Source organism: Xenopus laevis, chromosome 2S, assembly GCF_017654675.1.
Source record: "Xenopus laevis strain J_2021 chromosome 2S, Xenopus_laevis_v10.1, whole genome shotgun sequence".
In the NCBI taxonomy this organism is placed as follows: Eukaryota; Metazoa; Chordata; class Amphibia; order Anura; family Pipidae; genus Xenopus; species Xenopus laevis.
This window is the reverse complement of record NC_054374.1, coordinates 5,769,458-5,794,819: the sequence shown is the minus strand read 5'-3', so window position 1 is coordinate 5,794,819 and position 25,362 is coordinate 5,769,458. Positions and strand designations below refer to the sequence as shown.

The 25,362-nt window shown below is 40.7% G+C and overlaps 1 protein-coding gene across 3 annotated transcripts in view; it reads right to left on the bottom strand.

The window, feature by feature from the left end:
• Positions 1-25,362, bottom strand: part of LOC108708849 (protein phosphatase Slingshot homolog 2) — a 112,745-nt gene that overhangs the window by 37,272 nt on the left and 50,111 nt on the right. The window contains exon 1 of one of the 3 annotated variants that reach the window (XM_041583326.1): positions 16,015-16,443. The exons of the other annotated variants lie outside the window; for them this stretch is intronic. Coding sequence (XP_041439260.1) covers positions 16,015-16,193 — 179 coding nt within the window. The 5' untranslated portion in view covers positions 16,194-16,443. Of the gene's footprint in view, positions 1-16,014; positions 16,444-25,362 lie in introns of those variants that run through there. 3 annotated transcript variants of the gene reach the window in all.

The following is a 25,362-nucleotide window of genomic DNA, read 5'->3' as shown; positions in this document are numbered from 1 at the left end:
TTTTAGAAACTTTGTATCTTTTTCTGGCTTGTTAGTGCAGGAGATAGTCAGGTCATTTCAGTAACAATCTGGGACTGTGGGTTTTGCTGTCAAAAATCAGGACTGTCCCATGAAAAGCGGGATAGTTGGAAGGTGTGCTCTATACCAGAGATCCCCAAACAGTAGCTCGTGAGTAACATGTTACTCTCCAACCTCTTGGATGTTGCTCCCAGTGGCCTCAAATCAGGTGCTTGTTTTTGAATTCCAGGCTTGGAGGCAAGTTTTGGTTGTATAAAAACATATACAACCAAGGTTTTACAGTCGAAGCATAAACACTTTTTGGTACTATGCCCTGCTATACTGATAATGGGCAGCTCATATACCAGGATTAGAGTAAAGAAGCGGATTGTTTGAGTAAGAAGATTGGGAAGGTCGTAGCAGAAGAAGAGAGAATCGTGGGAACACACGGTAAAATGTATATTTGCATGAAACATCCGTGAGTGGAGGAGTTCAGCCTGGGAGCAACCCTTCAGAGTTCAGCTCTGTTCAGCTTTGCATTAACTCTTTTAGGTCTGGAAGCAGAGCTACTCATGTGCCCAGCACTGTACAGTAGAATAAATTAAATAAAACAGGGGTAATTGCAATAATACAAAGCAGAGTTGCATTAAAGATTAGGAGCAGTCAAAGAGACAAGAGGAAGGAGCTCAGTGGCCTGTAGAGCTTACAATCTATTATAGCACTCGTGTGTGTGTGGATGCAGGTATGAGTATACAACGGCTCTACAAGTTCTAGTTATGAAGAGCAAATGGCACCTATTTGTTATACTATGTCAGAGAAAGGAGTTGTTACAAATATTACAAACAATTCCTTAGCTCTATGCAGTGTTAATCAGTGCACAGCTTTGTGTTCTGTTGCACAACAGTTTATCAGTAGCTTATCTTGCCTGAGTAAAGCAGTTTCCCAACAAGGAGTTCAATTAATATTATCAGCTGTTTCTTCCTCTTGCACCACAGCTGTAACTTCCTTACAGAACACTGCACCTCTTTATAGGTGAAAACTATTACATGAATTCATCTCCTCTTTACTTCGGCCAATGTTTCACACCCTGAAAACAGATCAGATACTTTCCCATTATCTGGGCCACTTTATAATCACAAGGGGACCCCGAATGTATCCGGAAGCAGAATCACATGGACAGTCCAACTGGGAAGCAGACGGTGGGATTATAGAAATGATTGGAATATGAAGTAGCACTGGTGGTGTTACTGATACCTACATTATTCCTACAGTTACCTTATGCATTTATACCCTCCTAACAGGTGCACAGCCACTTACAGACATGTTTTTCCTTTCCCATTTGTTTTCCAAATACAATGTTTCTTCTCGCCTTTTAAGTTTCTATGTTTATCCCTGACATCCACATAGTTAAATCAGGTTGAAAAAAGACAAAGTCCATCAATTCCAACCCCCCCAAATGAAAACCCAGCCCCATACACACACCCCTCCCTACTGTCACATAAATGATATATAGTGAATAAAGTAGCCCCTCTTGTAAAATATAAGGATATTATAAGTTACCGAGGAGTTTCATGACCATATAAAAGTACAAGGCCTAAGGCCGAGTGTTTTTATACAGGTCATGGAACTCCGAGGTTACTTATAATATCCTCATATTTTACAACTGGGGGTACTTATTAATTATAATACACAAATTTTAGTGAGTCATGTGACAGAAATTACATCACTACTCACCGTTTATAACTGATGACATCACTACTCACCGTTTATAAGGATATATTTTACAAGATATTCATGGCTTTTGTGTATTATATACCCATATCTATGCTAACTATAGAGTTTAGTATCACAATAGCCATTGTATTATGTCTGTCCAAGAAATCATCCAAGTCCCTCTTATAGTCATTAACTGAATCATCACCCGGCAGTGCATTCCCCAACCTCACTGTCCTCACTGTGATGAACCCCCTACTCTGTTCCTTTAAATGAAACTTCTTTTCCTCTAGTCTGAAGGGGAGGCCTCTGGTACGTGATTCTCTTTATGGGTAAAAAGGTCCCCTGCTATTTGTCTATAATGTCCTCTAATGTACTTGTAAAGTCTAATCATGTTCCCTCAAGAGAACACAACCCCAATCTTGACAGTCTCCCCTCATAATTTAACTCTTCCCTCCCTCTAACCAGTTTAGTTGCACTTAGTCTCTGCACTCTCTCCAGCTCATTTATATCCCTCTTAAGGACTGGAGTCCAAAACTGCCCCCATACTCTAGATGAGGCCTCACCAGGGACCTATAAAGAGACATAATTATGTTTTCATCCCTTGAGTTAATGCCCTTTTTTATACAAGAACTTTATTTGCTTTAGTAGCCACAGAATGACACTGCCCAGAATTAGACAACGTGTTATCTACAAAGACCCCAAGATCCTTCTCATTTAAGGAAACTCCCAACACACTGCCATTTAGTGTAGAACTTGCATTTATATTATTTTTGCCAAAGTGCATAACCTGCATTTATCAACATTGAACCTCATTTTCCAGTTTGCTGCCCAGTTTTCCAGTTTAGACAAATCACTGTGCAAAGTGGCAGCATCCTGCATGGAACCTATAGTTCTGCACAATTTAGTATCATCTGCAGAAATAGAAACAGTACTTTCAATGGCCACCTCCAGGTCATTAATAAACAAGTTGAAAAGCAAGGGACCTAGTACAGAGCCCTGCGGTACTCCACTAACAACACTGGTCCAATTAGAAAATGTTCCATTTACCACCACTCTTTGTAGTCGATCTTTTAGCCAGTTCTCTATCCAGTTATTCACATACTAATTAAAGTTCACAGCTATTTTTCAAAAAGTCTGCCTGAAGCAGATTTAACCTGTGGAATAATTTGGGTGTGGAGGTCACTATAAGCCAACTACAAACACCCTAAAGGACAGGCAACTTGGGTTTGTTGGGTATAATTCATGGCTTACGTCCCCCAAACAAACAGCCCTTATCAAGAAGAGAGATTGTGCCAAATTCTGGGGAAAAGCTTTTGAAGAGTTTAATGGGAGATGGACATGGAGTCTCATCTCTTTCCTGGACACATGAACCCAATTAAGTCTGTGTAGAAAAAGATCAGCTGATGGCACTTAAACCAGACGTGTCCCAGCAAAATTCAATGTGATCATCTTTTAATGTTAGTAATGAACTCACTTATGTGTAGAGTAAATAAGGACATCACCCATCACTTAAAGGGGAAATACACACTATTTAAATAACCCTTTCAAATGGCCTCACAAGGAGCATTTTTAGTGGCCAGACTGTGCTAGTATACAAAATATTTCCACTAGAAAACATAAATGATTTTTATCTCATTTAATTCCATCATTTATATTTGGAATCAAAGACCACTAGCTAAAATGGCATACAATTAGCAGCTTTATGATAAGCATGGGGGAAATACATATGATGGCATTATTTTAAGGTATGCTTAATATTTTGTTCCTGGAACTGATAAGCCTGGGCTTTCCAATTAGCAGCTGTTCTGACCACACAAGCCTGCAGGTATATGAGTGCATTGCTCTATGACTGCTTGGTTACAGGATAAGATGGGAGATTATTAAGGTTGTTGCCAAAGCATCACTAATTAATAAGGTCTTATCCAAGGCCAAAACAGTCAGAAAGAGCCACCTTAAAAATGAAACCATCTAAATTGCTGCATAAAAAAAACTGCTCATTCAAAGCAAAACCAAATGAAAGAACAAAGTTGGAAAATATGAGCTTTATCTTTGCTTTATGAAGCCACGTATCACCCAGAGCAGCAGCAGTAAACATTCTCAAAAGGTTCAGACTTTCTTTATGGCCAATATCACACAAGCAACACACCCAAATCACTCAGACCGTGATGAATGAACAGGCTTTAATGATCAATGTATGGCCAAAAATCGTCCAGATGTCGATCAAGCAGGCTTAAAGGGATACTGTTATGGGAAAACATCTTTTTTTTCAAAACACATCAGTTAATAGTGCTGCTCCAGCAGAATTCTGCACTGAAATCCGTTTCATTTTGAAATCTGACATGGGGCTAGACATATTGTCAGTTTCCCAGCTGCCCCCAGTCATGTGACTTGTGCTCTGATAAACTTCAGTCACTCTTTACTGCAAGTTGGAGTGATATCACCCCCTCCCCCCCCCAGCAGCCTAACAACAGAACAATGGGAAGGTAACCAGATAGCAGCTCCCTAACACAAGATAACAGCTCCCTGGTAGATCTAAAAACAGCACTCAATAGTAAAATCCAGGTCCCACTGCGACACATTCAGTTACATTGAGTAGGAGAAACAACAGGCTGCCAGAAAGCAGTTCCATCCTAAAGTGCTGGCTCTTTCTGAAAGCACATGACCAGGCAAAATGACCTGAGATGCACCTACACACCAATATTACAACTAAATACACTTGCTGGTTCAGGAATGACATTATATATTGTAGAGTAAATTATTTGCAATTGAGGGCTCTTACAGACGAGCGTTTGAAGCTGCGCTTCCCTGCATTCCGTTTTTATACGTTCAGCCGCAGGGGAGAGCAGGAGTAGACGCATTCAGTTTTTTCAATGGGGCTGTACTCACACAGGCGCATGTAGGCGCCGAACGCAGGTTGAGACGCAACATGATGCATTTTTCCTGCGTTCGGCGTCTACTCCAGCGCTCCCCTGCGGTGGAACGCAGGGGAGTGCAGCTTCAACCATTCGTCTGTAAGAGCCCTAAGACAGGGCAACTCTTGCTTATTCCAGCTACAGAACATTTGAGCGTCATAATATTTGGCATTGCCCTTTCTCACACTGCCCTTAGGACAGATGCTCCACTACTTGCAATTCCAGATTACAAAAATCTTATGAGACATCAGCAGTCACTTTGATATGCAAAAATTATAATGTGCCAGACAAGCTCAGACAACACTTCTGACAACCTTGAAGACTGTCTGCTAAAGAGTCTATTGCTTATATAATAATAGTAATAATAATAATAATAGTAATAATAATAATAATCAGCTGCACCAAGGACACATGCATGGGACTGCAATGTAAGGAACGTTTCTCCCAGCCCATGTGAACATACACAGTTATGTTGCCTCCAAACTGACCAGCTGAATTGGTTCTGTAGTACTTTGGGTGCTTTCTGCACTTATTAATAAATATGGACAGCGCTCCCATGTTACATATGCCTAAAAATGGTTAGAATGCCAAAAAATAAATAGGCTGCTGAATAAAAAAAATATACAAGAGATTAAAGTATCTACTGTAAGCTAACCTGATTGGCTAAGGTCAATATACTGTCTATTTCCATATTAGTCAAGTGGAGAGCAAACTATATTTAGCTGTGGTATGTCCAGAACTTCCCTGACAAAAAAAGACTCAAGTCCCCATTGACTTTGTCAGAATTAGGCATTGGGCTGGAGGGAGAGGGGAAGAAGGAATATATCAAGGCTGCTGATGCATAGATAGCACTGAGCTGCATTAAAGGGGTTGTTCACCTTCAAACAACTAGTTGTTTTCAGATACATCACCAGAAATAACAACTTTTTCTAATTACCTTCTAATTTTGTTTTATTTTTCATTATTTGTAGTTACTAGTTCTATTTGCAGCTGCTATAGTCCAAACTACCCTAGCAACCATGCATGGATTTGAATAAGAGACTGGAATATTCAGTACAGGGGCTGAATAGAAAGAGGAGTAATAAAAAGTAGCAATAACAATACATGCGTAGCCTTACAGAGCATTTGGTTTTAGATGGGGTCAGTGACCCCCATTTGAAAACTGGAAAGTGTGAGGAGGAGGAGAAGGCGTCAATTAATTCATCTATAAAAAAAAAGAAAAAAGAAATAAAGAAGGCCAAATGATTTATAAATGATAAAAAATAAATGATGAAAACCAACTGAAAAGTTGCGAAGTGGCCTCATGAGCAAACTTCTAGCCGGCGGGAAAGCAGATTTTTCGCCGGATGACTAATCTTGCCGAATCGCAATGTGTGTCTCTGCCCTTACAGAGCATTTGTTTTTGGATGGGGTCAGTGACCCCTATTTGAAAGCTTCAAAGAGTCAGAAAAAGAAGGCAAATAATTAAAAACTATAAAAAAAATGGAGCCAATTATGTTGCTTAAAATAGGCCATTCTATAACATACTAAAAGTTAACTTAAAGGTGAACCACCCCACTCCACCCAATGCCCACAGGTCCTCACTAGGGATGCACCGAATCCACTATTTGGGATTCATCCAAATACCTGAAGTTAGGCTTTGGATTTGGTTTGGCCAGGCACAAGGATTAAGCCAAATCCTGCTGAAAAAGGCAGAATCCTGTTTGAATCCCAAACTGAATCCTGGATTCGGTGCATCCCTAGTTCTCACATTTGATTCATCTGCTGATACAGGATAAGAGGTCCAAAGCAAAAGGGATTCTAATGCTACAATGTTACATTCCAATGGGTTTTTTGTATTGTGAATTTCCTACCTGTATCAAGTGAGAACAGTCTGCCGTCAGTTGGAAAAAAAACCCAAAACTTCCAGGATACAGAAGATTACAATGGGACTTGTCTGCAACGTCAGCAAATCCTGGACGTGGTTGAGGTTAACCAAGCAAAACTTCTGAATTCACTACATTGTAAAGATTTATTTGTAGAGAAGCATTCACCCCACCGCCATGATATTAAACTTGTGGAAATGTATACAATGTAATGAAGAATAAATAGAATGAGGATACAAGTGGCAGTGGTGAAAACATTATTCCGAAATCTTGTTTGCCATAATACTAAACAAGTGGGTAGAGTCCTGCAGCGGGTCGGATAACCGCAAAAACCTGCGATACTCTGCGGGTTGCAGGTAGAGGTTTCGGGAGCGGGTATAGACGCGGTCGGCAGTTCTCCGGGTTTGCGGGTCTTCTCAATAGCGAGTTTTACTTTTTTTTCTGATCATGCCTACTTCTTATGATGTCACTTCCTGTTTTACTCCTTTTTTCTGATCACGCCTGTTTCTAATGACGCCATTTCTGGTTTACAATGAGAGTACTTCCTGTTGTACTCCTTTTTTCTGATCACGCCCACTTCTGATTAAGTCACTTCCAGTTTCTTGATGGTCAGCGGGTCACGGATAAGGTACTTGCGGGGCGGGTAGCGGGTCCAAGCGGGTCAGTATGCGAGTTGCGGGTCCGGTTTAACAAATTGGTTCCGCGCTGGACTCTAGAAGCAGGTATTCTCTGAGCAAATGAAACAACTTAGGTCCCCGGCCGAAAATGCTTAGTGTGGCCCAAGCAAAGGGAAGATTGAGTTCGTACAAGTTCAGTATTGCTGATCTATAAGTAGACGTGGATCATAAAACAAATCTTAATCAGAAAAGTGCTGTGTGGCAAATGGAAACCGTTTGGAATAAGAAAACGCTAAGCCTTAAACATTGCTTGGGGCTCTATGCCCATTTTTCCCACACAAGTCACTTTGCTGATTAAGGCCAGTGCTATGAAACATGCCTTAGTTACAAGCAACTTTTACTGCCCGTTAAGGGTGACAATAAACATTTGCACCTACGACTATTGTCCGTTGTTTGCCACCCACTGCTTAATTACACAGTCAAATCTCAGTCTCCCGACTGCATACTCATCATTTAAAGGGATACTGTCATGGGAAAAAAAATGTTTTCAGTTAATAGTGCTGCTCCAGCAGAATTCTGCACTGCGATCAGTTTCTCAAAAGAACAAAGATTTTTTTTTTTATATTTAATTTTGCAATCTGACATGGGGCTAGACATATTGTCAGTTTCCCAGCTTCCCCAGTCATGTGACTTGTGCTCTGCTAAACTTCAGTCACTCTTTACTGCTGTACTGCAAGTTGGAGTAATATCGACCCCCCCCAGCAGCCTAACAACAGAACAATGGGAAGGTAACCAGATATCAGCTCCCTAACACAAGATAACAGCTGCCTGGTAGATCTAAGAAGAACACTCAATAGTAAAATCCAGGTCCCACTAAGACACATTCAGTTACATTGGTTCGGAGAAACAACAGCCTGCCAGAAAGCAGTTCCACCCTAAAGTGCTGGCTCTTTCTGAAATCACATGACCCGGCAAAATGACCTGAGATGCACCTACACACCAATATTACAACTAAATACACTTGCTGGTGCAGGAATTAAAATTTTATATTGTAGAGTGAATTATTTGCAGTGTAAACAGTGTCATTAAGAAAAAATCTACATCATAAAAATCATGACAGAATCCCTTTAAGAATATGAATTTTGATTCCCATTAATATAACAAGCCTAAAGATTCAAGAGAATAGAGCAGAGCAGTTAAGTTATCAAACCTGCACTCACAATACCAAGGTAAGAGCAGATTGTAAGCTAAAGGCATAGTTATCTGCCCATTGATGGTAACAGTATGAGGATTTATAAAACACAGTTTGGCAAGCAATCACCTTTACAAAGGGTGTCAAGTGTAACTTCAGTGTTTGTTTGTTTGGTTTATACGGCGTGCACTAACTGCTGACGAGTTTCGTATGTCACTTTAGAGAGTAAACACTCCCCACTGAAAGCCGTGACTACGTGATTACATAGACTTTGCACTTGAGCTAATGCTCTACATCAGGAGCCATTTATCTGCCTGTATCTGAGACGCTTAAAGTGAAACAAAGGCCCATGGACTGACTTTATAAAGAAGTGTAAACAGCACAGTAATAAAGCACCTTGCATCAGTCTCATAACTACTAATGGCTATGGGCTTGTTTGAAATGAATAACAATGTGCCTGGCCAGCATTACAGTATGAGTTAAGGTTGTTGCTCTGTAATTGCAGGTATGACATACAGACCGCACTCACTCGCCTAAAAAACGCACTTTGTGTGATTATGAGGGTTCACCACCTGCACATTGTTTTACATATTGTGATTTGGCAGGTATTCCAACAAGTCGCCTTTTACAACTCCAATTTGTTCTTAATGCGGCCGCTAGACTCATCTATCTATCTCACCGCTCAACATCAGCTGCTCCCATATGTATGTCCCTTCACTGGCTCCCAATATACTGTACAATCAAATTCAAATTACTCACACTTATATTCAAGGCCCTAAACGGTGAACCCCTCCCTATATTTCATCTCTGATCTCCAAATACTCTCCTTCAAGCAACCTTCACTCTGCTTCTGACCTTCCCCTCTCTTCTCATCTCTTCTGCCCATTCTCATCTACAAGACTTCTCTCTGGCCTCTGCTTTTCTCTGGAACTCTCTGCCTCCAGCCGTCAGACACTCTCCTTCTTTCAAAACTTTCAAACCCACCTGTTTAAAGGAGAACTAAAGTCTAAAAAATATTATGGCTAAAAGTGCCATATTTTATAGAGTGAACTTATTGCACGAGGCTAAAGTGTCAGCTTGTCAATAGCAGCAATGATCCAGGACTTCAAACTTGTCACAGGGGGTCACCATCTTGGAAAGTGTCTGTGACACTCACATGCTCAGTGGGCTCTGATTGGCTGTTGAGAAGCTAAGCTTACGGCTCGTCACTAATTATCCAGCAGAAAATGAGCTTCCCTGGCTGTAATATAAGCTGATGCTACAGGTTTGTTGATTATTAAATTCCGTCGGAGGGCCCCACACACGGGCCAATAAGCTGCCACTCAGTCTGTATGGGGCCTTTAGATTGGACACTCCTGGCCTAGCATATCTCTTTGGCTATCATGAAAAACATTAAGCCGACAATTGCTTGTTATCTTTCCCTTTAGCATAACTTCTGCCTGACCCACACAATGCAATGGGCAAACACAGATTAACAGTAGATGTTACTTGGATACACCGTGTACAAACTGAAGAGTGTTGCTGCCAGAATGCAAACTCAAATATATTAAAGAGGTGGTTCACCTTGAAGTCAACTTTTAGTATGATATAGAATAGCCAATTCTAAGCAACTACTTTTGTAGTTTTTTTTTTTATTTATTAATTGCTTTCTTCTTTTGACTCTTTCCAGCTTTCAAATGTAAAAACAAATGCTCTGTAAGGGTAAGGTCACACTGGGCGATTTGGGGAGATTTAGTCGCCTGGCGACTAATCGCTTCGTCTTTGCCGCGACTAATCGCTTCGTCTTTGCTGCGACCAATCTCCTCAAATGCCTAACCTTTGTCTTGCTCTGACTAAAATGAAAAATCGCTTGCGGGATGGCACACGAGCGCTTCGTATTCCGAAGTCGCCTCTCGAAGAAACTTCGGGCAACTTCGGAATACGAAGTGATGCGTGTGCCATGCCCAGTGTGGCCTTACCCAAAGCTACAAGTGTACTGTTATTGCTACTTTTTATTTCTCATCTCTGTACTCAGGCCTCTATTCATATTCCAGTCTCTTATTCAAATCAATGCATGGTTGCTAGGGTCATTTGGACCCTAGCAACAAGACTGCTGAAACTGCAAACTGGAGGGCTGCTGAATAACTCAAAAACCACAAATAATAAATGAAAAACAATTGCAAATTGGTTTAAACCAATATTCTTAAAGTCCTGGGCACATGGCTCTGTGTGTCCAGTGCCTACAGATATAAAGTATTAAAATAGCTGCTTTAAATTTCATAAAACATAAAAGCAGGTGCACACGGTCAGATTCGGGGGGAATTAGTCGCCCAGCAACAAATCTTTTTCGGGGTGACTAATCTCCCCGAACTGCCTTCCCGCCGGCTAGAATGTAAATCGACGGCAGGATGGCACTCGGAGCGTTTCGTCTTACGAAGTCGCCCAAAGTTATTTCATGGGGCAACATCAGGCGACTTCGGAAAACGAAGCATTTGGAGTGCCATCCTGCTGGTGATTTACTTTCTAGCCAGTGGGAAGGCAGTTCGGGAAGATTAGTCGCCCCCAAGAAGAGGAGATTTGTCGCCGGGAGACTAATCTGCCCTTACAGTTATAAGAGCGCTTATAACTGTAGGCAACGGGTAGGCAAAAGTCCAAATCCAACGAAGAAAAACTTGTTCTACTCATTACCTAATAGTTTGTGCAGTTCCATTCTTTGATCCATTTATAATAAAAGGGAAAGTCTGCCTTGGCCTTTAAATGAACTGCAACTGAGAGATCAATTATGTTGGTTTCTTTAAAATAAAAATGGCCACAATAATGACTGTTACGTGGAATCACAAATAGCAGAAAGGTCCTGTTTAATCAAAACTCAAGGACTTTGTATAAAAACAATTTAAAAAAAATAAATTCAAAATGCAACAAAACCAGCTTTTGTTTCGGTAGATTTGTAAAATTGCCAAAGAATATCTAGATGCACCAGACTAGAAATTGAAAATACAAATATAATCTTTTAGACAGTAAACTCTCAAGAGCAGGGACTACGGCTTCATCCTGTAATATTTTAAGGTCAGTTGTACAGTACTTTACAATAATTTTATAACAGGCTAGTCAAGAGAACTTGTGTGATAACTAGGAGTAAGGTAATTTGGGGAAAATATTTGTCATTTTGTTTGTGCTTGAATGCAAGAGTTTATTTCCTGGTACTTAAAACTTTTATTTCTACTTCCTTTATGGCAAAAAAAAACCAAAAAACAGGATTCATACCTGAACAGGAACAGAGCAAGTTTCACAAAATACTCTATAGTAGTACTTATCTGTTATCTACTGTGTGTCCTGTGCTTGAATGGCTGCCCCCCATGGCTACACAGCAGCTTGTTTATATAAACTATAGTAGTACTTATCTGTTATCTACTGTGTATCCTGTGCTTGAATGGCTGCCCCCATGGCTACACAGCAGCTTGTTTATATAAACTATAGTAGTACTTATCTGTTATCTACTGTGTATCCTGTGCTTGAATGGCTGTCCCCATGGCTACACAGCAGCTTGTTTATATAAACTATAGTAGTACTTATCTGTTATCTACTGTGTGTCCTGTGCTTGAATGGCTGCCCCCCATGGCTACACAGCAGCTTGTTTATATAAACTATAGTAGTACTTATCTGTTATCTACGGTGTATCCTGTGCTTGAATGGCTGTCCCCATGGCTACACAGCAGCTTGTTTATATAAACTATAGTAGTACTTATCTGTTATCTACTGTGTATCCTGTTCTTGAATGGCTGCCCCCATGGCTACACAGCAGCTTGTTTATATAAACTATAGTAGTACTTATCTGTTATCTACTGTGTATCCTGTGCTTGAATGGCTGCCCCCATGGCTACACAGCAGCTTGTTTATATAAACTATAGTAGTACTTATCTGTTATCTACTGTGTATCCTGTGCTTGAATGGCTGCCCCCATGGCTACACAGCAGCTTGTTTATATAAACTATAGTAGTACTTATATGTTATCTAGTGTGTATCCTGTGCTTGAATGGCTGCCCCCATGGCTACACAGCAGCTTGTTTATATAAACTATAGTAGTACTTATCTGTTATCTACTGTGTGTCCTGTGCTTGAATGGCTGCCTCCATGGCCACACAGCAGCTTGTTTATATAAACCATAGTAGTACTTATCTGTTATCTACTGTGTATCCTGTGCTTGAATGGCTGCCCCCATGGCTACACAGCGGCTTGTTTATATAAACTATAGTAGTACTTATCTGTTATCTACTGTTTGTGTCAACTATAGTAGTGTTTCTGAAGCAATTTCACCAGTTTTACCAGTGCAGGGCAACAGTACATTCTATTTTCATTAGTTTAAAGCACTTTGATTTTTTTGGTGTTACTGTTCCTTTAAAACAAAAAAAAAAAAAACGTTTTAGAGGGACCTATTGAAAGGAAACGCATTTTTTCAGACTGTTATAGAATGCTGTGGAACTGTCCGCATTACACTAGGAGGCACATTTATTAAAGGTCGAATTTCAAATTCATTTGAATTTTTTTTTAACTAACATATTCAAATATACTGGAAATTGAATTGGGGGGTTATTTAATAAAAAAAAAAAATCGAATATCTAAAACTCAAATGAATATTACCGACCCGAAAACTCGAATAAAATTCGACTAAACTCGAATTTAGTTTTTTCTACGAAAAAAAACCCAACTTGAATGTCAGGAAGGCTTAAATTAACATTGGTCCTGGACCTCTCCCATTGACTTCTACATAAACTCGGGAAGGTTTTAGGTGGCAAATAGTTGAATTTAAATTTTTAAAGGGCCAGGGTTAAATAAATCTCGAAATTCCAATCAAGTCTGGATTATTCAGAATTCGAATTCGAGATGTTGACCATCAAAAAAAATTTAATTTTCAATTCGACCCTTAATAAATCGCCCAAAAGTTAATTTTAAGGCCAACCGCACCAATGAAAGACACTGTAACTTCACTTTTTGTGTCACTGAATATTGTCAAACGTAGATTGGTACTTGTGAGTCACAGAAATCAATCTCTAAGAAAACAAAATCACACAGTGTGCCTTAATATATGCAGGAAAGTGGTGAAAACTAAAAAGGAACATTTGTCAGAAGCAAAAACAGCACATTTGTCCGTGGCCAGAACATGAGAATGCCGAGCCGGCCGATAAACACGGGGGACTGGCAACTGCAGCCAGAAAGGGGGAAAAAAAGCCAATTTGAAGGGATGAATATAATGCAGTGATCGATTGTACACCCCCACACACAAATGACAGGATTTTAATGGCTGCCTGGAGATGCCGTGCAACAGCTGGAGAGTCACGGGGCAGCGACCCCTAGTTCTGTAGGACACATGCAGCCATTCTTTATTGTCTCTAATGTTCTAAGTCAATCCATTGATAGGGCACAAAGGCAGGGACACCTCCAGCAGAATAGATACTGTCATTTGAGCAAACTGAAGTGCATTAAGAACCAATGTTTGTGCCCGGGGGGGGGGGGGGTGCTTTCATCACAAAACTGTACTAAAAAGCAGAGCCCAAACAATACAAAAGAACTGCTCCTGGTCTGACTCACTCACTAGTCACGGCACAAAGTTTACATGTTATCTTCTAGCCTGCCGGCAATTACTAAGGGCTTTGCCTTCCCTTTGCATAATTATCCTCACCAACCTGTAGTAATTATCGTATCCCACAAAACTAAGCCTAATATCGGCGGCCTCCTTCTCTAATTGTGCACAGATTCTACAATCCCATTCAGCCGGCACGTTTGCTGGGTCGCTTTTTTTGGGCAAGTGCCTATACTTTCCATAATGATAGTAACAAGGTCCACAAAATGCAGCCCAAGCAAGATTACTGGATTGTGTGTAATTAAACTGTACATCTTCGTGCTTATTTTATATAGACACACAAATCCTCCCAAATAGTGCTATCATTTATAAACCTGGCCTCCAGCTTTGCCTCCTTTCTGTAAAGTAGGGAGAGTAAAGGCAAAGTGTAAACAAAGCACATGCAGACGTTTTATTGCAGCAAAATAACTGAATAACTTGTTACTAAGCTACAAGAGAGGCTGGGCCTTTTGTTCACTACAAGGAAGTGTACAGGTATGAAAAACAATAACATAGAAGTTTCAACCTCTGGTTGTTCAGCTGTTGAGGGGTTTCTGGGTGTTATAGTTAAACAGGTCCATAAACTCAGGCGTAAAGAGCATTATCTTTATGAGCTTCTGGAATTAATACCAGGCCTTGTAGAATACAACAGAAGTGTAAATGTACTGCATGGCCCAAGACCCCTCTAGGCATTATATCAGTTAGTTACAAATATATTCTATGAATAAGAGCAAAGAAATCTATGGAGTAACAAAGTTTCCTTCACATACAGAAAAACAAAGCCAGATATTGGGCTACATTAGATTTCTATCAGGGATGATAGCGCAGGACAATGGGTTTTCTAGAATCTTATGAGCAGTCAAATACATAAACCAGGGAGTTCGGGAGCAATATATTGACACAGCTGTAGCCTAGTATGTGTATAAATTATATATATATATATATATATATATATATATATATATATATATATATATATATATATATATATATATATATATATATATATATATATATAGTGAATAAAGTACCCCCTATTTTAAAATATGAGGATATTATAAGTTAGTTACAGAGGAGTTCCATGACAATGTAAAAGTACGAGGAAGAAGGCCGAGAGTGTTTTTATACAGGTCATGGAACACACTTTATTTTTTATAATACACAAGTTTTAATGAGTCATATGACAGAAATGACATCAGAACTCACCATTTATAGCATACAGGAAGTTGCAATATAAAGTAAAGCTGCAGCAATATATATATATATATATATATATATATATATATATATATATATATATATATATATATATATATTTTACTGGCAAAGTTATCCAAATAGCAAAGGAAAAAGATGCACACCAGGATTTGTATACAAAAAGTTAAAATTCCATTTTTACTGGTTTACATTAAAAAATCGTCCACTTACAGGTCTTATGGAGGCAAAAATAGAAACTAACGTTTCGGCTAAGACAATAATAGCCTTGGCTATTGTCTTAGCCGAAACGTTAGTTTCTATTTTTGTCTAATAAAAATTTTTGCCTCCATAAGACCTGTGAGTGCGAGCGTCTATCAAGCCTATATATATATCTATATCTATATATATAGTGAATAAAGTACCCCCTATTATAAATTATAAGGATATTATAAGTTACCGAGGAGTTTCATGAAACTCCTCGGTAACTTATAATATCCTTATAATTTACAGGAGGCGCTACTTTATTCACTATATAATACACATGAGCCATGAACTCCTCGGTAACTTCTAATATCCTCATATTTTACAACTGGGGGTACTTTATTTATTATAATACACACGTTTCAGTGAGTCATGTGACAGAAATGACATCAGAACTCACCGTTTATAACTGATGACATCAGAACTCACCGTTTATAAGGATATAATTTACAGGATATTCATGGCTTTTGTGTATTATAAAGATAGATAGATATAGACACACACAATACAGAGAGTTAGAGAAAGATAAACACACATATATAAATATAAATACACAGAGAAACTGCAGCACAATTAATAGTGAGTTGCATTACTTGCAGTACTTATTGCAGGAGTTATTGCAGGAGTTATTGCAGGAGTTGCAGCAGAGACAGATACTCACAGCTGATTGATGGTGTTTTGGGAAATGAGAGAATTGTCAGAGAAGTGAGGGATCATGGTCTCCCCACAACATGAGCACAACAAGTGTCCGGCTCGTGCCCGGGATAAAGTCCTGCCGAGAGTCATGGGGAGGAACGAGTGAGCCGCGCCGGACACACTTCCCTCAGCGCAGCGGCACATGAGCGCGCACCATTAGTCCGAGGAGCAGCGGATAAATCCAGTGACTAGAGAGAGACGCGAGTGATCCCTGACTGACGCCTCCGAGCTGCTCTACTGACGCTTCAAAGCCCCTGAGATCACGTGCAGCCTGAGCCCCAATGCCTACATACTGAAGCTTTGCCTGACCGGCGAATAGATGCCGGAAGCCGCGCATGCGCCGTAGCTCCTCTCCGGGCGGAGGGGCGGGCTATCACCACCACGTGGCTCCCGCAGGCCGCCTCCCACTTAAAGCAACTGCAATATTGTGATCGGGGAATACATTGCTTTCATAGGATTTGTCCGGCACAAGTTCAGCGATAGGAAGTCGAATACAAATAACAGTCTCTCTCTCTCTCTCTCTCTCTCTCTCTCTCTCTCTACTGAATTATACTCCAATAAAGAAGTCTTTAATTATTTACAATTATGCAAAACAAGAAATTCTTTAATGCTCTGCAGCAGCCAATCAGCTGTTTGCTTTTATTATTTTATCAGCAGCTGCCTCAATAAAATACTCAACGCTGATTGGTTGCTGCCCAGTGCTGATAAAGGAGCCCCAGTAATTTCCTCCATCAATAGACTAATAGCAGGTTAATTGTCTGATGAGGAAACTGAAATCAATTATTAACAATGGCTAAATACTGCCAGCATCTATATTTATACAGGATAATCAGGTCCTGAACATTTAAACACACTGCTAACTATGGATCTGAGAGGGAATTGCTTAAGCTGTAAAAGATGAAATAATAAATAAAGATATATAATCTATCCCTGCTCAACTACAAAAAGAACCAATTACAGTGCCGGCCAGCCCAGCTTTAGGGCTAGTCCACACGGGGAGATAGCGACGCGTTTGCGGTCGCGGCGACAAAGCGCCGCGACAGTCGCCGCGACCGGCGCAGGCGACAGTTTTGTATGGGCGCCTATGTAAAAACGCCTGTGCTAACCACACGAGGCGATGCGCTTTTCAACAGTCGCCTGAAAAAGCCTGGCGAGGCATTTTCAGGCGACTGTTGAAAAGCGCATCGCCTCGTGTGGTTAGCACAGGCGTTTTTACATAGGCGCCCATACAAAACTGTCGCCTGCGCCGGTCGCGGCGACTGTCGCGGCGCTTTGTCGCCGCGACCGCAAACGCGTCGCTATCTCCCCGTGTGGAATAGCCCTTAGGCAGTAACACAAAGTAATTCTTATTAACATGTATTTATAGAGCCCAACATACACCACAGCGATGTACAATTTATTTATTTCTGGTATTTATTTATTTGGTATTTATTTCTTGGTATTGACACTGACACAGCATTGTACAGAGATCATACATCAATTGCATATCCTATTGTATGTCACAGACCTTGCCCCAGCGGAGCTTACAATCTAAGTTCCACAAAACATTAGCACACAGTAGCGCCAAACTTATCAGGAGTCAGTTAACCTGCCGGCATATATTTGGAACGTGGGAGAAAACCAGAGTATCTGGAAGAAACCCACAGGTAGAATATAAATTAGAGATGCACCAAATCCACTATTTTGGATTCGGCTGAATACCGAACCGAATCCTAATTTGAATATGCAAATTAGGGATGGGAAGGAGTAGACACACTGAATTATTGTCAATGGGGCTGCACTCACACAGGCGCATGTAAGCACAGACCGCAGTTAAAATGCAACATGCTGCGTCCCAACCTGCGTTTGGCGCTTACATGCATCTGTGTGAGTACAGTCCCATTTAAAATAATTCAGTGCATCTACTCCTGCTCTTAGGGCTCTTACTGACGAGTGGTTGAAGCTGTGCGCCCCTGCATTCCATTTTTCTGTGTTCAGCCGCAGGGAAGTGCAGGAATTCGACGCATTTAGCTTTTTTCAATGGGGCTGTACTCACACAGGCGCATGTAGGTGCCAAACGCAGGTTGAGACGAAACATGCTGCATTTTTCCTGCGTTCGGCGCCTACACGCGCCTATGTGAGTACAGCCCCATTGAAAAAAGCTAAATGCGTCTATTCCTGCGCTCCCCTGCGGCTGAACGCATAAAAACGGAATGCAGGGGAGCGCAGCTTCAACCACTCGTCATTAAGAGCCCTTAGGGCTCTTACCGACGCGCGTTTTTACCTGCGCTCCCCTGCGTTCCGTTTTTCTGCGTTTAGCCGCAGGGGAGTGCAGGAATAGACGCATTACATATTTTCCAATGGGGCTGTACTCACACAGGCGCGTGCACCAAATGCAGGTTGAGACACAACATGCTGCATTTTTCCTGCGTTCGGCGCCTACACGCGCCTGTGTGAGTACAGCCCTATTGGAAAAAATGTAATGTGTCTATTCCTGCGCTCCCCTGCGGCTGAACGCAGAAAAACGGAACGCAGGTAAAAACGCTCGTCAGTAAGAGCCCTTACACACAATATAATCAATGGCCAATTAACCTGCCTGTGTGTATTTGGAGTGTGGTAGGAAACTGACGTACCCTCAATAAACTCACCCAAGCATGGGGAGAACAGATAATAATCCTAGCATATAGTGCCTTGGCTGGAATCAAACCTAGTGATGCTAACCAAGGTCCCATCACGCTGTCTGTGATATTTTTATACTTACTGTTCTGTAATATTATTTCAGTATTTCTAAGAAGTTCAACAAAAATGCCCTTTTTTCCCATGTAATCAATTGAATGGAATACAGAGAATGGAGACACGCAGTGCAGGGTTTTAATTAAACAGTCATGTGGGCTTTGCTAAGATCGAGATCCCCATCTGGAGTTTGTACTGGCTTTTCACAGCATCATATCTCATATTGTGTTGCAGAATATTTTGTCCTCTATAAACAAGCAGCAGTTTAAAAATAGCTTACAAATTAATTCAACATTTGAGGGGGGTGGAATGATCAGGCTTGTCCTTCTCTCTGCAACCTGCAGCTTAAAGTGATACCGTCATGGGAAAAATTTCAAAATGAATCAGTTAATAGTGCTGCTCCAGCAGAATTCTGCACTGAAATCCATTTCTCAAAAGAGCAAACTGATTTTTTTTTTATATTCAATTTTGAAATCTGACATGGGGCAAGACATATTGTCAATTTCCCAGCTGCCCCTGGTCATGTGGTCATTTTAAGCTGTGAGGGACCTGTTATCTTATATTGTTACAATTATTTATTTGCTTATCTAGAAAGTGTTACAAAAGTATCTTATCTGCTGCTGTGGCTGTTCTGGGCTCTCTGACAAAAGCCAATTAAGTTAGAAACGATGTTTCTTTTTCTGGCTGTTCAGTGCAGAGAAAAATGGGATTTTCCAGTACAAATGAGGGACTGCAGGTTAAGCTGTCAAAAGAGGGACTGTCCCTCTAAAAACGGGACAGTTGGAAGGTATGCTTTACTTCTTTGCTCATACAGAAAGCTACAGTCATTTGTAGGCTGTAGTTCCCCTTTAATTCCTTTGCTGGCAAAATATAGTATTACGTGTGTGCTATGCAGCCCCCATTTAGACTATCCAGCCATCAATCATTCTTCTGAGTATCTAAAAGTGCCCTATGGCTATTGCCAGCCAAGTGAGTGTCAGTAATAATATTGCTCAGTAAAATCACATGCTGCTGTTGGAACCAAGAGCTGCCAATTATTGCTAACGAATAAAGCTGGTCTTGACATTGGTATTGTCTGCATGTATTTTCTTAATGCATTAATCAATTGCAGCCAAAGGGTCTGCTGTAGGGTGCCATAGACAGTCAATATTTATTAGGCTAGTCTGGGCCTCTGTGTACTTGAAATGCCTGAGCCTATTTTGAATCCCATCCAGACAAGTCTCCATTGGTGAAGAAAAGTCAAGGTGCTCCAATTGACACCCTGTACAGCAATAACTAGTAGGACACGGCCTACACCTATAAAAGCTCAGAGTATGGATTTCTAAGGACTCATGTGAACAAATAAACATGTTCTGCGTATTCCCCAATGTCCTGGTGCAGGCTGTTCCACCATACGCCCGGCAGGCTGTTTTGGAATGCCAAGGATTAGAACGAAATGGGATTTCATAACTATGAAACACATGGGAACCGAATATAAATGGATGACCTAACATTGGTCTTATGCCCAGGAAAGCAGAGTTTTCCTGGAAAGCTTAAAGGGAGAGGAAAGCTGGAAGCATTTAGGGAATAGACGAATGGTAATGTTTTCAGTTACATTTCAGCTGGTCCTGGTCTGACTTCCATCACAACATCGACAGTTGATATAATAGGAGTGAATGTAGGATTAGGAAATACAGGTATGGCATCTATTATTCACCCATGGGACCTGGGGTTTTCCACATAAGAGAACTCTTTGTAGTATGGATCAACATACATACAGTCTTATGAAAAAGTTTGGGAACCCCTCTTACTTCTTTGAAGTTTTGTTTATCATTGGTTGAGCTTTTAATGTAGCAACTTCCTTTTAATATATAACATGCCTTAAAGGGATACTGTCATGGGAAAAAAAATTTTTTCAAAATGAATCAGTTAATAGTGCTGCTCCAGCAGAATTCTGCGCTGAATCCATTTCTCAAAAGAGCAAACTGATTTTTTTATATTTAATTTTGAAATCTGACATGGGGCTAGACATTTTGTCAATTTCCCAGCTGCCCCATGTCATGTGACTTGTGCCTGCACTTTAGGAGAGAAATGCTTTTTGGCAGGCTGCTGTTTTTCCTTCTCAATGTAACTGAATGTGTCTCAGTGGGACATGGGTTTTTACTATTAAGTGTTGTTCTTAGATCTACCAGGCAGCTGTTATCTTGTGTTAGGGAGCTGCTATCTGGTTACCTTCCCATTGTTCTTTTGTTTGGCTGCTGGGGAAAAAAGGGAGGGGGGAAGATATCACTCCAACTTGCAGTACAGCAGTAAAGAGTGATTGAAGTTTATCAGAGCACAAGTCACATGACTTGGGGCAGCTGGGAAATTGACAATATGTCTAGCCCCATGTCAGATTCAAAATTGAATATAAAAAAATCTGTTTGCTCTTTTGAGAAATGGATTTCAGTGCAGAATTCTGCTGGAGCAGCACTATTAACTGATTCATTTTGAAAAAAAAAATTTTTTCCCATGACAGTATCCCTTTAAGGAAACAGTAGTATTTCAGCAGTGACATAAAGTTTATTGGATTAACAGAAAACATACAATAGGCATCATAACTAAATTAGACAGGTGCATAGATTTGGGCACCCCAACAAAGATATGACATCAATACTTAGTTACAAATGTAACAGCTTCTAGACGCCTCCTAAAGCCTTTGATGAGTGTCTGGATTGTGGATGTGGCTATTTTTGACCATTGGTCCATATAAAATCTCTCCAGTTCAGTTAAATTTGATGGCTGCCAAGCATGGACAGTCTGCTTCAAATCATCCCATAGATTTTCCATGATATTCAAGTCGGGAGACTCCAGAATATTGTGTACTTGTCCCTCTGCATAAATGTCTTTGTAGATTTCCAAGTGAGTTTAGGGTCATTGTCTTGTTGAAATATCCAACCCCTGCAGCGGAACTTCAACTTTGTGACTGATGCTTGAACATTATCCTGATGAATTTGTTCATATTGGGTTGAATTCATCCGACCCTCGACTTTAACAAGAGCCTCAGTCCCTAAATTGGCCACACAGCATGATGGAACAGGCTGAAAGGGGTTCCCAAACTTTTTCATATGACTGTAGGTATGTTGTAAATCAGAAGTGTCCATACTTTTCTAATGTGAGGTCTACTTTTAGTGATGTTGTCCCATTATGATCTACATCCATAAAGGCATTGTTCACATTCTGTTCCATGGAAAATATTACTTAAATATTGATTTATGAGAATTAAAATGTATATTTTTATCTTTGAACATCTATTTCTTGTGTAACCTTAAAGTAATAATTACCTGAATGAAAAGCATGAAATAGGAGAGTGATTTAGTCTTGAGATCTACTGATCAGCAACTAAAAGTCTACTGGTAGACACTGATCTACCTCTGCTGTAAATCATTTAAACATTAATTAAACCCAATACATTTGTTTTGCCCCAATATGGACAAACCAAGTTACCATCAAGTAGAAGCTACTATTTATTATAGAAAAAAATAGGAAATCATTTTGAAATCATTTGTCAAAGGAGACTCTACGGGAGATATTTCTCATATTTTGGCGAGTTCTACACCTGTGGGATAAAGCACGTGCCTGAGTCTACTGTAATATCCTACTGAATGAAGCTATTCCTCCACTATGTGAACTAACTGCACTTATGTCACAAGATGGTGATGGTGAAATGCTACAAACCACAAAAGTAATCTATGTAAAGCCTGACGTTATCCTGGTATTACTTGGGATTTCAAAAGCTTGGATGCAATTTGTTTTAACATACTTTTTCTGTAATCTAAAATGTGAAAGGGGAAACAAAACCTGTTTTAAAGGAGAAGGAAAGGCTAACATTTACTACGTTTTATCAGAAAGGTCTATATAAATACACCAGTAAACCCTTTAAAGTAATGCTGCTCTGAGTCCTCTGTCAAAAGATACACAGCCTTTCTTTCCTTCTATTGTGTACTCATGGGCTTCTGTATCAGACTCCAGGGCTAGGGCTTGAGCATGCTCAGTTTGCTCCTCTCTCCCTCCTCCCCTCCCTGCTGTAATCTGAGCCCAGAGCTATGATTGCGCAGTGAAACTCAGGCAGCAAGTGATGTCACACCAAGAAAATATGGCAGCTGCTATCCTAAACAAACAGAGAGAGCTTCTAGAGCTGGTTACTTGGGTATGGTAACACATTCTACAGAATAAATAATGTTCTAGCTTGCACTATTGTGGCTTATCTATTGGCAATAAACTGCTTTGCTAGCTTTCCGTCTCCTTTAAATTTCTATACATGCAGAGTCAAAGCCATGAAAACACCTGAAAAAAATCCTTCCATTGTGCAATTCTCAAATCTTGAGAATTCTCGAGGTAAGTGGAGTCAACAGTTGGTTTGTTCACAGAAAGGGCTTCTCTGTAGATTTATTTCTGGTATGCTCGCATGAATATAGTAGATGTTTGCGTGGATTTCTGAATCTGCCCTATTTAGTGCAAGAAATAACAAAAAGTGTGACCAGCTCAAGCCTTATTCATTTTCATTTTTTTTTTTATTTTCAACTAATGTTGAAAAAGAGGATATACTTTCCCTTTAATATGTTGGTAATTAGGGACAGGCACAGGCTCTTATATATAAGTGCCTCTATATACAGAAGTCTGGTTCAGCATATATGGTATCTTAAAAACTTCTATATGGAAAACTCTGTTCTCATGGTACAGTACATTCAGTAGCAGACTGGAATAACTGGTCACTAAGGTCCCTTTAATTAAATGACGTATTAGGGCAGAGACACACGTGAAGTTACAGAGAGATTTAGTCGCCCGGCGACAAATCGCTTCTTCTTCGGGCGACTAATCTCCATGAACTGCCTTCCCGCTAGCTAGAATCAAAATCGCCGTCGGGATGGCATGCGGAGCGCTTTAAGGCAACTTCGAGCGACTTCAGAAAATGAAGTGCTCCGAGTGCCATCCCGCCGGCGATTTAGATTCTAGCCAGCGGGAAGGCAGTTCATGGAGATTAGTCAACCGAAGAAGAGGCGATTTGTCAACAGGCAACTAAATCTCCCCGAATCTTTGCGTGTCTCTGTCCTTAGGGTAAGGGCACACCTGGCGATTCGGGGAGATTTAGTCGCCTGGCGAATCTGTATCTGTAGTTTGTGTAAACTGGTGTCTGTATTGATCTAAAAATGACTTGACCCAGCTGAGCTGAAAGGCAAACAGGGCCATAAACATATGATGATAGTGGGCTGTAACTGAGAGCTGAGTCACTAGTTTCAGCCGAGGTAACAACACAAGTTCAAACAATCGTCTGCCCCCTGGAATATGGACTTCCTCCTGGGTGAGACCTTGATGGAAGCAGCAGTAAAACAAATATTGATGAATAGCAGCACATGATGGGACCCTGCAGTAATGACCTATTCAGTTGGTAATAAAGGGATCATCCTTAAATGAACTGTTACTCTCCTATATGTGTTACGGCTAACACTGCCTGCTCTAGACATTCCCAAGGCTTTCAGTCAATCAGACAATACCGCCGTGATCAAACCCAAGCAATTGTTTGTTAATGGGAATTCAGAGTTACAAAGGGCTTCCTGGCAGCACATAAGTCAGATTTGGAGAACAGAAGGCCCTAAAGATATTTAGGCAGAGACACGCGCTCAGATTTGGGGAGATGTAGTCGCCCGGTGATAAATCGGCTCTTCTTCAGGGCGACTAATCTCCCCAAACTGCCTCCCGCCGGCTAGAATGTAAATCGCCGACGGGATGGCACTCAGAGCGCTTTGTTTTCCGAAGTCGCCCAAAGTCTCCTAGACTTCCTAGCCATCCCGCCCCCAAGAAAAGGAGATTTGTCGCTGGGCGACTAATCTCCCCGAATCTGAGCGTGTGTCTCTGCCCTAAAGGCTTCCATGGGGACATTCGTAGAAAGACAATATGGGATCCATTATCCAGAAACTCGTTATCCGCAAAGCTCCAAATTGTGGAAATGCTGTCTCCCATAGACTCCATTACAATGAAATAATCAAATTGTTTAAAAATGATCATCTTTGGCTCTGTAATAATAAAACAGTCGCTTGTACTTGACTTGACTCAACTAGGATATAATTAATCCTTATTGGAAGCAAAACCAGCCTATTGGGTTTAATGTTTATATGATTTTCTAGTAGACTTAAGGCATGAAAATACTGTACATGATTCGTGCATGGGGCTCCTAAGACAACTGGGGTTCTTAGATCAGATTAATTAGTTGCATCCCCAGTTATGTCCTAGAATGCTTGACAAAGGGGCGTGACCCCGAAACATTGCACCTGCACTGCATTAAAAAATTGCAAGGGCTCGCCCTGCAGCCTAAAATCCTGTGTGCCGGCGAAATTCTTTCCTGGAATTTTCTCTGGTTCACACAAAAAAGGAAAAGGTGAAGGGGAATATAGAGAGCAGTTCTAATGCAGAAAGGATCTCAAACCTTTATTTGGATTCTAGGATGTGGGGAAGATTTGGTGCAAACCATTTGCTAATTTCATTGAGCTAGTCAAACCGCTTATTGTCCAGTCTCTTTAGGGCTCTTACAGACAAGCGTATGAAGCTGCGCTCCCCTGCGTTCAGTTTTTATGCGTTCAGCCGC